Raw genomic sequence first — 18,048 nt, 5'->3', positions numbered from 1 at the left:
CACAATTGCGTGCCAATTCTCGTCAGCCCACACGTGTTGATTGTGAAAATTTACAATTTTATCATGTTGGAATGAAGCCTCATCCGTAAAGAGAACATTTGCACTGAAATGAGGATTGACACATTGTTGGATGAACCATTCGCAGAAGTGTACCTGTGGAGGCCAATCAGCTGCTGATAGTGCCTGCATACGCTGTATATGGTACGGAAACCACTGGTTCTCCCGTAGCACTCTCCATACAGTGACGTGGTCAACGTTACCTTGTACAGCAGCAACTTCTCTGACGCTGACATTAGGGTTATCGTCAATTGCAGGTGTCCTCGTCATTCTAGGTCTTCCCCAGTCGCGAGTCATAGGCTGGAATGTTCCATGCTCCCTAAGTCACCGATCAATTGCTTCGAACGTCTTCCTGTCGGGACACCTTCGTTCTGGAAATCTGTCTCGATACAAACGTACCACGCCACGGCTATTGCCCCGTGCTAATCCATACATCAAATGGGCATCTGCCAACTCCGCATTTGTGAACATTGCACTGACTGCAAAACCACGTTCGTGATGAACACTAACCTGTTGATGCTACGTACTGATGTGCTTGATGCTAGTACTGTAGGGCAATGAGTCGCATGTCAACACAAGCACCAAAGTCAACATTACCTTCCTTCAATTGGGCCAACTGGCGGTGAATCGAGGAAGTACAGTGCATACTGAAGAAACTAAAATGAGCTCTAACATGGAAATTAAGCGTTTCTGGGCACATGTCCACATAACATCATCTCTTTATTTGTGTGTGAGGAATGTTTCCTGAAAGTTTGGCCGTACCTTTTTGTAGCACCCTGTATGTACAGGAGCAGCACACTGGAAAATAATATTTTTCATACAGGTGTAGTTACCCCTTCATTACCGTGAATTCCACATTCCCTGGTACCCAACAGAATGACACCACCTTGTCCTATGTCTTGATGAAAAAGGGTGTCATGGACCATCTGGATATGTTTTTCTGCAGGGTAGATGTGATGGATAACCTGATGTGCATGTGAATACATCTCATCTCTTCCACCAGTTTCAAGAGTGCATATAATTAAGCATCATACACCCTGAATGGATTAGATAACTAAATATTGATAGTATATTTAGAGCATCCAGTGGAATTTCCTCCACGGGTAACTAATGTAAAATACAACATAGATAAAATTTTGTAAAACATGGATGCTGCTGGAGTTTGGGATTAGCAGTATCTTATTCAACCCCCTCCTCCCCTGTATGGAATCTATGTGCCCCATCTGCCTGTCTCTGTAGTTAATCCTAACTGCAATTCAGAGAATGTTTTCTAAATGCCCGCAAAAATTTTATCTGAGGAAGGATATTGTAACATCCCAATATTTACCTAGTTGGGCATGTGAAAATGCCTAAACACCACATCTAGGCAGCTGGCTCACCAGCACTCATCGTCAATCCACGAAGCAGACTTGATCACTGTCAAGCTCATCTCCCCATGTCCTGGAAATGGCATACTAACACACTTGGCTGGACAGGTGTGTAAAACATGGAATTAAAAACACAGTTTGACGTAAAATTCCTTCTGTAAGCTGATCAAACTAAATTAATTCTGGGTCTTCTTATTAATCATGATGGTGAATGACACCAACCTCGACGTAGCACAATAATGCAGTCCGGTTCAAGTGAAGCTCCTGCTTCAAGTGAAGGATTACTGCTGGAATTTTTTAATTTTTATGGTAGCATATTGGAAATGATGCAGCAGAATACTGCACACCTTACTGCATAAGAATCAAGGCATTGTATCCAAATGGAGATTTGATTTCCACTAGTATTATCCAAGTGACAGCTGCAAATTCCTTCCTTTCTTTCTTCCTTCCGTCCGTCCCCATTATGGTCGGAGGAAGGCAATGGCAAACCACCTCCGCTAGGATCTTGCCTAGTACAGCGGTGCGTGTCTCCCGCATCATCCCCTGCGCTCTGTCAAGGGGTATGGGACTTCATCATCATTTATGAATGGGAAGAGTTACCCCAAAATGTAATGTCTGACATTATAAGCAAATGAAAATGCACAAAGTAGACTAGTTTTCTAATTGTTATCAAGGTGGGACTGCACAAAGGCATTGTAAAACTCGAGCAGACATGATCAGTCTGCTTCACACGGCCTATGGCTGAGGTGTTCTAATATATTTAATGGCTTTAGGTCTTTATACTCTTGAGGTGTGGTAACCATCTCAGCCTCGTATCAAATATAAGACTCTGAAATCTTGCTGAACATAAAAAAATGAGAACAGCATCCCTCATTTTAAGAGCAGTTGGGTTAAAAGGGCATTGGTAATTATTTAAGACAAACACATTTCTCCAAATATGTTATCTTTAGCCATAGTTGAGGAGTAGTCATTGCAAGACTGGGGAAGAAACAGAATGTGGCAAAGCCATCCATAAACAACGAATACTGAATGAGAGACCTCAACTGTGATCGTAACACTGTTGGCTACAGAAAACTGAATTGCTGAGAGATCCCTAAAGAACACCAAACTCCTCCTCAAATCTTTCTGAAAGAGTATTGCTGACCTTATATTAAAAAATTTAGACAGAAAGGACTGTCTGAATATGAGTAGCAACATCCAAAACCGCATTTGTGGAGCTGTTCCACGATGTTATACCCCCAAGTTATGTTACAGAGCCTCTCAAGTTTGAAGAATATATCATTGGCATGTTGCCTACATAGGAAAGATTGTTGTATTCCTGCTTCCAACAGGGTGATGAAGTCGAGGCTTGAGCAATACTTCTCAGATTCTCACTGGAAGTGACCATGTAAGTTCCTGTGACTCTAGGATCCAGGTCACATGCTTCTGACCATGCATTCTGGTGGTCTTTCTACACAACTAGTAAGGGCCAAGCTACGATAACTACAGGGCAACATGCAGTTCTCCTAGGTTTCAGGAGGGGAACTACAATCGCCTGTCTCCGTGAGGGGAAAGTCTCCAATCAGCCAAATTTTATTAAAAAGAGTTATGAAGATTTTGTTTGCATCATTTTCATGATACTATAACATGATTGACTGGATTCAATTCTTACCAGGTACAGTCTCCTTGATCAAGACAATACACAACACATCTTCCATACCGAAAAGGGACAGTTGGAATTTTTGGTTTGTTGGAATAAGAATTCCAACCACCCTTTTTCATTAATAGCCAAGGTGGCAAAAAGCTGGATCCTAGTTTTCAGTGGCAGTGATCAAATTGAAGCATTCTGCCACTACCTACATGATGTCTCCAGGTATAGGCTGGGGACATTCCCACTTCATTACTGCTGTTATTGGTGCCCAGAAATGTTTCCGATATCTTCCCTTATGGCTTTCCATATCTTTGAGAAGTGAGTGAAACTTGGTATGATCTCATCTTGCTCCCTACATCTATATTCTGCAAACAACCGTGAGATGCGAGGCAGAGGGTACGTCATACTGAATGAGTTATTAGGGTTTCTTCCCGTTTCATTCACATATGGAGAATGGGAAGAATGACTGTTTTAAAGCTGGCAAAATGTCAGTAAAATCACTAGACGAACGTCAGCTGAAGAGCCCGAGACAGAAGCCAATAGGCAGTTTGTCAACAAGTGGCCATGAAAGCCTTAACAATTTTGTCATAGTAAATTACCTGCATTCCTATCTTCTTATCGTTATTAGGCCTACTCCTACACTACCCTCTATCTGATTTTGTGTTGATAACCATGTACTGATCTGACCACACCAAAAGTTCTGTTCTTCCTGCCACCATACTTTACTAATTTGCACTATATCTAACATCAACCTATTCATTCCCCTTTTTAAATTCTCTGACCTCCCTACCTGATTAAGGGATCCAATATTCCACATTCTGAGCCACAGACTACTACTACCACTACTACTACTATTATTAATTAATTAATTAATTTTAGCCTATTGGGGACTAATCCTAAGCACACTCCGCCCAGAGATGCAAACGGGGGGGTGGGGGTGGGGGGGGGGGCGGTAGCTATTACCTCTAGAATATTTTATCCAAGAGGATGCCATCATTATTAAGCCATACTGTAGAGCACCATGTCCACAGGCAGGAAAACAAAACAGCTACCATTTCCTCTAGCTTTCAGCCATTCATAGTACCTGCACAGCAAGGTCATGTTGGCTAATGTGACAAGGCCAGATCATTCAATCATCCAGACTGTTTCCCCTACAACTATTGAAAAGGATGCTGCCCTCTTCAGGAGTCATGGGTTCATCTGGCCTCCTCACAGATATCCATATGTTGTTGTCGTGGAGGCGAGATAAACATTGTAAAGTGTAATTTCATGCAGAATGTGCACTTTTATACTGACTGCCTCAATGGCTGTTCAGAAAGGAAGGGAACTTGTAAATGCCATTCAAAAAGATGGCCACTCCATCTTTAGCCCAGTTCCAACTCAGTTCATCTTTCAGTGGAGCCTGTATCCCCTGAGCACAAAGGTGTCAATATGTTTAAAATTTATTTATAGGAGACACAAACATAGGGAGTCTTTCCAGTAACAGCAGTTTTAACTCCTCCACATTTGTTCTGAAATTATTTATGCTCCCCTGTAGTAATGGATGAACTATAAATACATTGAAATGTCCATAATTTCTGTTCCAATGAGTTAGAAGTACAGAATGTTGCTTGATCTCCATCCGTTTTCTGCTCCTTGGCAGAACAGCATGTTGACGTATTTAAAACATATTAAAAATTTGGTGAATGTTGTGCAGAGACTGTTTGCCAGCTCTGTGGAATATTTGATCAACCTAAGGAACCAAAGATGTTGACTAATATTAGAGTCATTAATAAACTGAGAAGAACATTCGTTTGTGGATAATAAACCCTTGGGACATCCTCATGTTGTCATTCTGTGGTAAACATTAGCCCTGTGAGTGATAATGTTGCAGTAAGTCCAGTGAAACCTATTTGCTGATATTCAAAGCAACTGGATATTCCAAGAACTAGCACACTGAATTCTGAGAGAAAGTATGCACCTTTGGGTCAATAAAATCTAACTGACACACATGAAAATAATGTTCACTGATTAGGTGCACTCTTTATTGGAAGGTTTCATAAACAAGCAAAACTGCAGGACTAGGACATAGAGAAAACCCTTGTGTAGTTACAGAGAAGCGTTTACATCCATAATGAGTGACTGTGTGGCACGGCATTTGGTAGGTGTGAGTAGTGTGTTAGGATGCTAAATGGTGAGCTCATCAGCAAGCGTACTTCAGCTGAGTGTGTAACGGGATCATACTTCTCTGAAGATGACGCTAAAAACTCATTAACAGTGGATGGCGAATGTTACCGCAATATGTTAAAAGAGAGTTTTTGTGGTCCTCTCTAGGAACAGGTATGCCTTTCTTTAATTTATGTACACTAAAATCTCATTAATCCAGCTCTCATTGGTCCGGCCTTTCAGTTTTCCGGCCCATATCTAGCCTCTAGTAGCTCAAGCAGAAATGACACGTACAATAATGAATTGTTCAGTGCAACAATGTTGTTAATTACAATGTTAAACAAAGCTATACATGCTTGAAACTGTGGCTTTATTTATGCTTCAGTATCACAGCCTCTAAAAGAAAACATTATGCAGACCTCAAGTGGAAACTTGAAATTGGAAATAAGTTGAACTGAACCTCTCAGCAGAAATCAATTGCTGTTGCATATAATGCTAGACGAGAAACTATTTATGGCCAAACTATAAAAGATGAAGAGACGACAAAAAGTGTACAGGAAATTTATGATGAAAGTGATGAAGAAGAGGTCATGGGAGAGGGAAAAAGTGAAAATCTCTCACACTGTTGGTGCTGAAACTGCAGATATCTTCCTGGAGTACATTATGCCACAATCCAAAATGTGCAGAACTGATAGAATGCTTATAAAACTGTTGTGCAATTAAGTATACTGCCCTTACACATCATCATTGTATCTGTAGACACACAAGGGCTAAGTTTTCTATGATAAGGAATATATCTTTGCGTTTACACTAAATTTAAGACATTTTGTTACCCAGCACTTTTTAGTCAAGTCATAGTGTCAGTACTGCTTTGTATGTTTCTATGTTTAACCAAAACCCAACCTGATCTTCCCCAAGGTTGGCTTCTACCAATTACACCACTTTTCTATAAATTGTTCATGTCAGTATTTCGCATTCATGACTTATTAAATTGATAGTATGGTAATATTAACAGCTTTCCGTTCCTGTCTTTTTGACGTTAGGAATTGTGATTATTACATTCTCCTCAAAGTCTGCGGGTATTTCGTCTGCATCATATATCTTTACTACCACACAGAATAGTTTAACCATGACTGGTTCCCTCAAGTTTATAGATTTGGACGTGGTGTCATCTACTCCTGATGCCTTGTTTTAGATCTTTCAATGTCAAATTTTGTTTGCTGTATCTTATCTTTTACCATATCAATCTTTCTGTAATATTGTATTCAAGTTTGTCTCCTTTGTATAGCTCTTCTATATATTCCTTCCACTTTTCAGCATTCCCTTATTTCCTTAGTACTGGCTTGCCATCTGCACTCTTGATATTTATGAAGCTACTTCTGCTTTCTTCCAAGAATTATTCTATAGACAGAAACTGCCTTTCTCATAGTGAAGTGCAGTTCTAAAGCTTATCATTTCTTCACTAGCTATTCCTGCTTTGCCATTCTGCACTTTCTTTCAATCTTATATTTAGGTGCCTGTATGCCTTTTGCCTACTTCATTTTTATAGTTTCTCATTTTGTCAATTCAATTCAGTATATCAAGCAATGGAAAATCCAGGATGGAACAATGGCAATATTATGAAAAGGATGAATTGCTACCCACCATATAGTGGAGATGCTGAGTCACAGACAAGCACATTGGAAAGACTGCTAAACAAGCAAGCTTCGGCCACACAACAGTTTTCTGGCGTATTCCTTTCCCCTGTTTCAGTCATTTGTTGCCTAATGCTCCCTTCAAAAGTCTGATTTTCTGGTTTTTTAAGTTACTCAGGTTCCATCTACTTCATCACATACTTTTCTGCTGTTTCTTCAGTATTAATCTGCAGTTTCTTCAGTATTAATCTGCAGTTCATAATTTGTATGTTAGTCAGAGTCTACATCAACACTAAAAATGTTTTACCATTTAAAATATGGAGTAAAACTGTCTTCCCACTAAATAATCTATTTGAAACCTTATGGTGTCTGCTCTGTCTTACACAATTCATGACGCCTAAGCCAGATGTTTGCAATTGTGAAAAGGTGCTGTGTGTAGCATTCTACCTGAAGGCTTTCTCTTTCACTCTTTGCCCCCTATTCCACAATTTTTCCTTCTCTTCCTTTTTCTACTATCTAATTCCAGTCCAGAATCATAATCTGAATAACTTCATGTATCTAATTGCACATTCTTTCAAGAATCATTTGTGGAGTTAGCATATAATATTTTACTACTGTGGTGGGTGTTAGCTGTGAGTCTGTCTCTCACCTATGACTGTGTGTTCACCATGCTCTTCACAATATCTCACCAAAATTTCTACTTCCTTACTCAAACAAAATCTTGTACTGCCCCTATTTGATTTAGTATTTATAGCTCTGTTCTCACCTGACCAGAGGTCTCGATCCTCTGGCCACCGTAATTCAGTAGCTACCACTTCACTGAATTTCAACCTATTTACTTCCCTCTTTAAATTATATCCAATTAAGGACTCTTTAATTTTCCATGCTCTGACCAGTTTTGCTTTTCCTTATTATGATATCTTTCTGAGCAGTTGCTGCCTGGAGATTTGAATGTGAGACTACTTTACCTCCAGAATATCTCACCCAAGAGGATATCATCATTAAGCCATCCATGACTTCTGAAAAAATAATAGTTGTGTCTTCCCCTTGTTCCCACAGTACCAAACTTGCAAGGCCACCTTGGCCAATTTGCAAAGTTAGGTCAGTCAATCATATAGACCATTATTACCCAACTATTTGCCTTTTTTGGGAATCATATTTGTGCCTGGCCCCTCTAAAAGATACCAGGCACCCCCCCCCCCCCCCCCAAATGTGGATGAAACTGCAACTGCAGTACAACTATCTGTATCCCTGAAGCACCCTAGCCACCCTACTACGGCAATGGTTAAAAAATACTGACATTGTCTCTCAATAAAGGAAAATAAATGGGTGAGTGAGACTCGGCACATGTGTTATGCATATATGAATGTCACTTAAAATCATTAAAACTGAACAGAAACATCTAGATGATGACAAGATGATTATATAAACACAAAAGAAAATATTGGTTATTAGAGATACAAAAATCTTAAGCCCCGGGTTCTACAAGGTTTGTGAATACTGTACGGAACAAAATTATAGGAGAACTTGAAGCAGAAGTCAGAAACCAGAACTGTAACAAGCCCGCAGACAGAGAGCAAATGCTGGTCACTGAAATGCGCAATTGGCTCCTGTGTTGTTTGACCACGAGCGCCGAAATTAGGCCACAAGACACGGACATCGGCTACAGCCAGCCATTGTTCCTGCTTGATCAGCAGCCCTCAGCAGCAAGACTTCCACGACATCGTCCTGGGCATCAATGCCCTGCGGCCAGCCTTTGAGAAGCCACTCTGACTCAATTGAGTTCTGCGTCGTCGAAAATTATGCCAGACCCGTCATTGCCCTGTTCTAGATGGTTCACAGTGGCCCATAAATGCAGTCCTTCAGCAAATTCAGTGCAAGGAACCAGCATTTAAAAGCTAGCCCAGCTGAGTACATCATGTTCGGCACGCCAGACCAACACCCAGCGCGTCCTGTGTGTCAGCCAGGCATTCTTACTGTGAATTCTGCCACTACTGGAATGTGAAGGGGAAACGTCTGCCTACCTGCCCAGTCCAGACAGGCAATACCGCGCCTTCCACCTGCTCTTGCTCCTCACTGTTGGTCCAGACTTCGACTCCAGGCAGTGCCATTCCTGGGCCACTACTAAAACGGTGCGACCTTCTGCGTTATGCACCATATATGTGCATAATATCCATCAAAATACTTTTCCGAGTTTTGTATATTATGTAATATAGTGCTTCTGAATTTACCTTGTAGTTTTAGGTATTTATAATGGAAAGTGCATTAAATATTGGACATATCTTGGCTACGAGAACTCATACCAAAATTAGGAATGGCAATGCCAATAACGTAAGTTTCAAACAACAACAACAACAACAACAACAACAAATGGTGGATGGGGAGTATGAAGCAGCACTACCACACTCATAAGCTGCTTCAGTTTATTTTCACACAATAGAGTTCCCACTGCATTGATTGAATGTCAAGGCAACAGCTATTGAAAAATAACGGTTTTGCTCGGTGATTGTGATGTACAATTACGGTTTAATACTGACAACAATATGCACCCAACTGTTATGCTCATTCCATGAAAGAACAAAAACATGCAACAGAAAAACAAACAATGACTCAATAACGATGTTCAGAGAAAACATTTGAGAAGAACAATGGGAAGACATTTACTAAGCAAGCAGTATTAATAAAAAATAATCAAATTTTCTTGGATATAGTAGTACTTATTCAGCACTTGGAGTAATTTTTTCCATAAAACATAAGCAGAAAAAAGTAAACAGAAGCAGAGGCCAAGGATAGATAACATGTGGTATTAAAGTACCTTGTATCATAAAAAGAAATCTCCACCTAGTTCTGAGAACAAGCTGAAATGAAGAGTTAAAGCTCATTACAACACAACTATTGTCAGATCTTACAGTTTGTTATCAAGAAAGTAAAGAACAATATACTTCAAGACAAAAAAAATCAGTCTAGGACGTTATCAAGCAACAGTCAAATAAAACTAGTAAGGCAATAGGAGCTTTGTTCCCAGTATTGGCTGTGATATACATTATGTGAATAAAATAATCATACATCAGCATCTACTCTATTAATTCCACACAGTGGCAGTAAACATAGCACCTGCTCAGACACAAACACAAATACATAATGACTTTAGTAGAGGCTATTTGTAAATACCGACAGGCACTGGCCTCAAAAATTCAAATCCTTGTCAGTTTAAAATTTTAACAATTACAAAAGTAACAAAAATCATTAGCCCTACATTTAGTGCAGTTGGTGTCTCGTGGCTCAAATATTTGAAAGAGTCAATTTCAACTGCAGAGAACAGCTGATAAATAATACTTTACACATATTTAGTTTTGATCTTCAAGTATCTGTTGTACATAACTTTAATGTAGGGGCCTACCTGAAGATAATCTTTAGACTAGAACTTATAGTCAATAAATAATTATTAATCAGAAGCACTGGGAAACTGAAATAAAACTTTTCTTTTAAAAAAAGGTTGTTATGCTGCCAATACTGAAACCATTCTGGCTATGACTGTGTACTTTTAAAATTATTACAGTCTTAGATTTTCTTTTTTTTTCCTTTTCTTTTCTTTATTTTTCCTTCCTATTTGTTAGCAGCCAAAGTTAACTTTCCTAGGTGCATTAGAAGAACACCAAAACATTAGCATAGACCATCATATAAAACTCTGAATGTACTCCATTTGATTTTAATATGCGACTACGACATACAGGCGCATTTGAAAAGGACAACAAAAACATAATCAGCGAAATACTGAAATTTTTCTACACTTAAATACAGCCTTTCAGGACAAATAATTTCACACAAAAAAGTGACACCAATAATTACAAGCCCATTTAACTTCTTTCACTTGTTTCAATTCTTTTTTAGTCACATGGGTTACAGCAGAAAACTGATTCATCTTTTGAAGTATAAGTTGTTCATTTCTTCTCAAAGAAAGACACTCTACAGAGTGACATAACGAGAACTACCCTTCTGGTAGTGTTCTGCGATGCTAAAAAGGCCTTCAGTCAGGTGGATCACAAAATTACACTAGGGAAACAAACACAGTAATGGCACCCTTTTACAAGGATGGAATCATATTCTCATCAGAAAAAAACAAGAGGATGTGTTTATACAAAGAAATCAAGATGCATTTAAGTTTTGGGAAAACAGATGAATCCCCCCCCACCACCACCAAACAAAAGAAGGTAAGTAAGATTTCTACATACACATTGACTTCATACCAACACATGCCAAATGACATCTCTCAGTTCGTTCATTTTAAGACCAGCATACTGGCTTCTCTTGAAAACTTTAATTCTCTACACTCTTACAGAATTGCACTCTGGAGTAAAACAACTAAGGTCACCAAGTTCTTATTCAGCAAAGCAATAACAATACTACGTAAAGTAGATATGTCAATGTCATAGAAAGACCTCTTCAGAATATAAACAGACTAGGTAGACTGCCTTAGTGGAACACAGTGACAGAGTAGTCAACAAAAGTCCAGCCAATGAGGCCAGAGAGAGTGGTCATGTTCTAGTTGAGCTTCTCTCTCTCTCTCTCTCTCTCTCTCTCTCTCTCTCTGCGACTACTCTGTCACTGTGTTCTCTCCTGAGAGAGAGAGAGAGAGAGAGAGAGAGAGAGAGAGAGAGAGAGAGAGAGAGAGAGAGAGAGTAGTGATCTATCCTTTCATCAAATTACTAAAATTATTTGATTATATTTTTCAACCTCATGTTACATAAATGGTATCACAATCGGTTTTGACTTTTAGTAAGTCTGTACTGCATTATTTGAATATGTTCAGCTTCAAAGGTCAGCCACTAACTTCCCCACTGGGGTCAATTGAAACTACTGATACTGGATGTCAACTTAGTCATATGGCATAATGATGCTGTGATGTCATACATATGAAAACAGAAGAGAACCGAACATTGCCCATATTTTTTTGGTGTCTGTATCACTTTTTCTAATGTAGTTTGTGGTGACATACTGAGGCATAGCATGCGTTAGGTTAAGTTAAAAGGTGACAAACTGGTTGTGAGTAGGTGACACCACCAAATATAGATACAAAATCTTAGTTGTGCTGACATATTGATCCCTGAAGCATCCCAAGGACTATCACATTGAAAAGTTACAGTTTTATTGTGAGTTGGTGAAGCAGTATCATAGGCTTCAGTTAAGCATCAAGTTGCTTTTCTTCTGAAAACATTTGTTGCTACAAATGAAAACAAGTGTCAACTAAAGTGTTATTTTCACAACTACAAAAAAATATACAAAAATGAGTTTTATCTAGACTCCACTCAATCCAGGATGTGGTCTTTGACGAAAACAAAAATATGGATCCAGTGCAGAAAATGCATGCTTGAACATAAGTGCAGACTGTAGCCAAGTCTGCAGGTTACACTGTTATATTTGACAAGGACGGCACCTGCAGAACTCAATGTTGTACTTGTGAACCCTCTCACTGTCACTACCAAAACAACACGAAAGGAGCTCCATTAGCAGGGAATTGCTGAGTGAACTGGAATTCAAAGTCCATTCATCAGCAATGAAATGCCTGTAACAGGAAAATATGGAATCAATGCCATAAAATCTGGACTATGGAGTCACGAAAGAAAGTCATTTGGTTGGATGTGTGTTGTTTCACATGGCTTCCTACCTCTGGTCGAGATTACATCGCAAGAGTGAAATATGGTGGGGGTTCAATGAAAATTTGGGCAGCCATATCACGGCAATCCATGGGGCCCGTGATTATTCTGGAAGGTCCTATTACTACCAAGCATTGTGTGACCATTCTGCCTGATGATTTTTGTCCCATGGTACAATACTTGTTCCCCAATGGTGATGCTGTGTTCCAAGATGACAGCACCCCTATTTACACAGTTCACATTGTCTTGGACTAGTTTTGTGAGCACAAGGATGAATTGTTGCATCTCTCGTGGCCACCAAAGGCAGCAAGATATCAGTATTAATGAGCCTTTGTGGTCTGCTTTGGAGTGAATAGTACCAGATCACCGTCCACCTCCATCATCGTTACCTGAACTTGGTAGTATTTTGCAGGAAGAATGGTATAAAATTCTCTTGAAAGCTATACAGGGCCTGTATTTAGCCATTCTGAGATGGCTGGAAGTAGTTCTGAATGCCATGTTTACTATACTGGGTCGGATTGTTTGGGGGAGGAGACCAGACAGTGAGGTCATCTGTCTCGTCGGATTAGGGAGGACGGGGAAGGAAGTCAGCCATGCCCTTTCAAAGGAACCGTCCCAGCATTTGCCTGGAGCGATTTAGGGAAATCATGGAAAACCTAAATCAGGATGGCTGGACGTTTTCTACACTGTATTAGGCACAATAATATGTTGAGTTTCTCATGCTTCCACATTTTTGTCCAAACCCTGTAAACAGAGAGACTGAGGACCCTTATACATACAAGATAAATTACTAAAACAAGCCCTATTAGCCAACTGTCATTAAAAAAAAAAACTATCTGGTTGTCTAGATTTTAAAAACATCTGTACCTTTTATTTACATGCCAAGAAGCAATGCTCAGAGTAAATAAGCCTCCATTCTTACATGATACTATTGTTCTATGATAAATGTTCTACTATAAAGAATAAATAGGTACTTTTTAGCTTTTCGTGGCATGCTGGAGTACTTTATTGTGCTATTTGTGATGTATGCAGTGGTTTGTTTCACCATGATTTGGCTAATTTTTGTGTATAAGTACTCTAAACTGCTTTCTTCAGAAGCTTTTCTCTCTTAAAAGAAGGAGCATAATGAAAGATTTTGCAAGTCACAGACGTAAAGCTGTGGTGATTACAATAAAATGTTAGACAACAGATGCAAATCTTGCTCACCAACATCTTTCACATACGGTCCTTGAAAGACTGTAATGATAGCCCGAGACTATTAACATCAATGATAGCTAGTCGTTAGCGTTTAACATATGCAGTCCACAGCTTCTTTGATTACAAACTTAGTTCCAGGCCAGCGACCACCTGTCGGTACTCTTTAAAAGACTGTATCTAACGAATAAACAAACAGCAATGACGTAGCATGTCACACACTAGTTTCTCCTAGATTTCGGTTCTGGTAGTGTCAGATTGGACACACACACACGGGCTGTGTGGCTAGTAACAGGGGGTTGCTCGTATTCGGTGAACTTCTTTAGTGCTAGAACAACATACCAGCGAAGCACGTCCAAATCCAACCCCATAAGCACCATAAATGTCACAGGTACAATAGCTCTACGAAAAACAACTAAAAATGTTATAGAGGAGTATAGGACTTACATATCATTAGGGGCATAATTCATTCCTTGACAATCTGTGCAGTAATACTCCATGCTCTGTTTAGTCCACGATTTTCCAAAATGTATTGTTGACGTAATAATGTTAAATATCCGGTCACTGTCAGCGATCCGCGAATCGCTGTTAACGTCAGGTAATGTAACAATCCCAGGAAAATGACTTGCTTCCATTATTTTTCCTTCTTCTGCATTTAGTTTCCATAGAGTTGACGTTCTCGAATTACTTTGAAGTACGTGAAACGATAGAATGTACAGTGCCATGTACGTCAAGCATGGCACATCATTAATCATTTTGTGTCAACCGCAAAACTACTTTGCTATGGTCACACTTCTCGCGGTGTCAACCAAAACACAAATACTGCCCGCATTGATGATTGAGCGACGGAAATAGATCCAACAGTTAGTAATATCTTAGTTCACACTGCTGCAAAAGCATGAATATTACGCTGTCGTCTTCATTCTAAACTAAAGAGAATATTTTATAACAAACAAGGAAATGTATTCTTATCTAAACCTAATATAAAATCTGTAGCAGAAAAGCAGGTAGTGTCGATCGCAAGTTAACAACAGCTGCTCGCTATACTTAAAATTTGCCTGTTAAAATTTAATCTCAAGATTTAAAATACGCATTTATCGATGGGAGGTTTAGCTATGCAGTGATGGTTGCAAACATGCTTTTGTAGATCATTCACAAATGAAGCAGATCTCAGTCCCGTATAATCAACCGCGCGGTACTTTGTAGTATCTTTGACTGGTATCCTCAGGTCAGTGCGTCGAAACTCGAATGGGTTTATCAAGTTTTGTGCTGCAGTAATTGTGTTAATAGAAGAGTGTGGAGTGTATGAAATATGGTGTAGTTCCGCAAGCTGTGTCTTGGAAAATTAATTCTCTATGAAAGTTGGAGAATGGTTGTAGCCGTAAATATCTGGTGCCGATAATAAATGTAAAGTTCGTATTTCAGAATTTGTTACCGACATTGTAAGTTCTTATTACGAGTTTAGTACTGTTACTTTGGCGACGAGTAAACTAAATATTGTTATTCCTCTCCGCGCTTTAATACGAATTGAATTTGAGTATTTTGTTCCGCCGCCACTGAAACATTTGCTACTTTCAGTTAATCCCAGCAGTACCAACGCATTTTCGGTAATTTATGTAACCAACGAGACTGTAATCTGTGACTACCACGAGAAATAGAAATTTCGTTAATATTTGTTGCCTTTTACTAACACACTTTTTAAAGGTATACTGATGTGTAAGTAGTTCCAGAATCCGAAAATATATTTTAGCACAGTCTTCAACAATGTTTTTTCTACTTTTCGTTTACTCTTGAGCAATCTGTTTAAATCACAAGTAAAAGGAATTTTATAACTCTTGAATAAATCACTATGAAAAACTGTAGTAAAATTCTATAATATTTTATGTATCTGAGGTAAAACTGAAAGGATTCTCACTTTATAGTTTCAGGGGAAAAATTGTTATTCACTTTCTTGCGAATCTCCTTCACACCTGGGACATACAACATTTTTCCTTGCAATATTTACTGTATGCTTAGCTCGTAAAAGAGCTGGATATTATGATTGGTTTGCGCACTTTCGTGAACTTTTCTTCTTTTTACCAGTTTTCAGCAGTGCACTGGTGACGTTTATCTTTAGCTCCTCGAACTTCCTTTGAACCATAGTTTTGTACGATTTCCCATCCCAGAATACATGCCGTACCACAGACTTCTACAGTACTTCAATGTATGCAACCCTTCCTGCAGTTTGGTTTCGTGACCAAGAGTCCCAATTCTTGAAGAAATTGTCGCTTGTTAGGGTTTTTTTTCTAATTCTGGTTTTTTAATAGAAACAATTTATAATCATTTATCGCTGCTGGGTGCACAAGAGCAAAGGAAACAGTCAGCCAACATCATCTTTAGCCCACGTAGTTGAAGGTTTCCTCACACATTCGATAAATCGGTCAACACTGCTTTTAGTTTAATTATAACACAGCTTTTTGCTTTCCTAATGCTAGTATGTGGCTCAGTTGCTGTGTTAAAATGCACGTGCAACAGGGAGTTTCCTTTGGATTTTTTCATGGGGAATATGAGAGACAGTTGTGATTGGAATATTTTCAATACTCGAATCCCTGAAAACAAGTTAACTAGAATATACGGTGTCTCTCTTCTTGAGGCATTGTTCAGTTCTTGAGGTATATGTTTCCTATTACTATAACAGTAATATGGAAAGGGTAGGTTGCTCCTCACCACATAGGGGAGGCATTGACTAAAGGACAGGCGCAATGAAAAAGAATGCTAGAACTATTTCAGCTTTCATATTAAGTGTCTCTTTTTGATTGTGAAGAAAGACTTTGTCGGAGTATTTCTAGCATTCTTTTTCATTGTGCATGTCTATGGCTCAGTTGCCCCTGTAGGTGGTGAGTAGTAATATGTCCTTTCCATGTTACTGTTATTCCATCCTGGACTTATCTATTAGTATGTTATGTTCCCACAAGAGTTACTGTGCTTTTCTCATGTTGCAGAGAGCTTGTCATGTTTCCTGCCCACATTTTGCGTCTCTTTGTCTTCAAATCTTACTACTTTAGTTGACTGCTGGAACGTAGTTCAGTTCATGATAGCAGTACAAACCTTCCTACCTACCTTCTGGAAGCGTTGAGCCGTAATTAAATTTTGCCTATCTTGGATAGGGGTCATTCCATGTCAAGTCACCCAGGCCTTGACACCAACCATGTCAGATTTTGATGAAACTTGGTACAATTACTTCTTTTATCGTCCTGAAAGCACTTGTAAAATTTTTTTGCTCTATCTCTTATAGTTTTTTTTTATATATAAATTTTTAAAGTTTTCAGATTTGGCGTTACTTCAGCAGTCGGAAATCGTAACTTAAACGTGTCCTCACAAATAAAAAAATTTGTATGTGAAAGAATACTCAAGATATCAGTATGAAATTTTGGAATAAGTTTGTGTATTATATCTAAATGTTAAAAAAAATTACCATAAAGATATATTAAAATCTTCCAAATGAAAGAAATTTAAGAGTTGTTGTTGTTGTTGTTTTTTGTGTGTGTGTGTGTGTGTGTGTGTGTGTGTGTGTGTGTGTGTGTGTTGTGTGTTTTTTAAAAGCTAACGGATGTTTAGTTTTACAAAAACTGCAATATCTAGAGTCTCAGACCTGATAGAAAGCTAAAATTTGTTTTAAAATACTCTTAATTGTATAGGCTACTAGATAAAAGAAAAATTATGTTGACTTTTTAACCTGTTTAATAGTTATCTAATTTTTAAAATAATATTAATTATATTTTAAAAATAAAAAGTACCAAGTGACTTAGACACCGAAAATAAGTTTTTGTCTTCTTGGAGTAACAATGTACGCTTGGATTTTGTTTTGTTACTCCTGTGTTTTGAAGTCAAAAATTATTACAGTGTTAAATAGTGCTTGGATAGTATTTTATTAAGTTTATTCGAACTTTCAGTAAGTACTGTTACTTAGTTTACAGATTCTTTTCCAATATCCTATAAAAGTAACCAGAACAGTAATCAGACCAAAAGTGAAATCAGTATGTCAGATATTCAAACCTGTAGCGTAGGGTTATTTAAAAAATCTGACTGTTTCCAAGCAACCTACACACCTTCAAAAAAGTTACAACCGGTATCTGAATTGAGTCAGGAAGGAAGAGATTTGATTGACTTACGATCTGGAATTAATCTGTGTGAATTTAAGAATATATGTTCACACCACAGCTACTACTTTTTAAATATTTTTGAAAAGTATCAAGCATGTGTAGACCCACTAAAAAAAAAAAAACACAAAAAGCCCATCGAAAAATCGTTGAAGTGTAGGCTTGGATCTTTCTAAACAATACTGACAAAAAATATTAGCATAAAACCGGGACAAAAGCTTTGCTCTA

General features: G+C 38.5%; 1 protein-coding gene across 1 annotated transcript in view; it reads right to left on the bottom strand.

Moving 5' to 3' along the window:
- The window catches only part of LOC124788289, a 110,669-nt gene extending 96,155 nt beyond the window's left edge, over positions 1-14,514 (bottom strand). Inside the window, exon 1 of the mRNA XM_047255522.1 lies at positions 14,129-14,514. Coding sequence (XP_047111478.1) covers positions 14,129-14,436 — 308 coding nt within the window. The 5' untranslated portion in view covers positions 14,437-14,514. The remainder of the gene's footprint in view (positions 1-14,128) is intronic.
- Between the last annotated feature and the right edge of the window lie 3,534 nt (positions 14,515-18,048).

This window comes from Schistocerca piceifrons, chromosome 3 (assembly GCF_021461385.2).
Source record: "Schistocerca piceifrons isolate TAMUIC-IGC-003096 chromosome 3, iqSchPice1.1, whole genome shotgun sequence".
Lineage (NCBI taxonomy): Eukaryota > Metazoa > Arthropoda > Insecta > Orthoptera > Acrididae > Schistocerca > Schistocerca piceifrons.
Note: the sequence above shows the minus strand (reverse complement) of the source record. Positions and strands in the feature narration are given on the sequence as shown.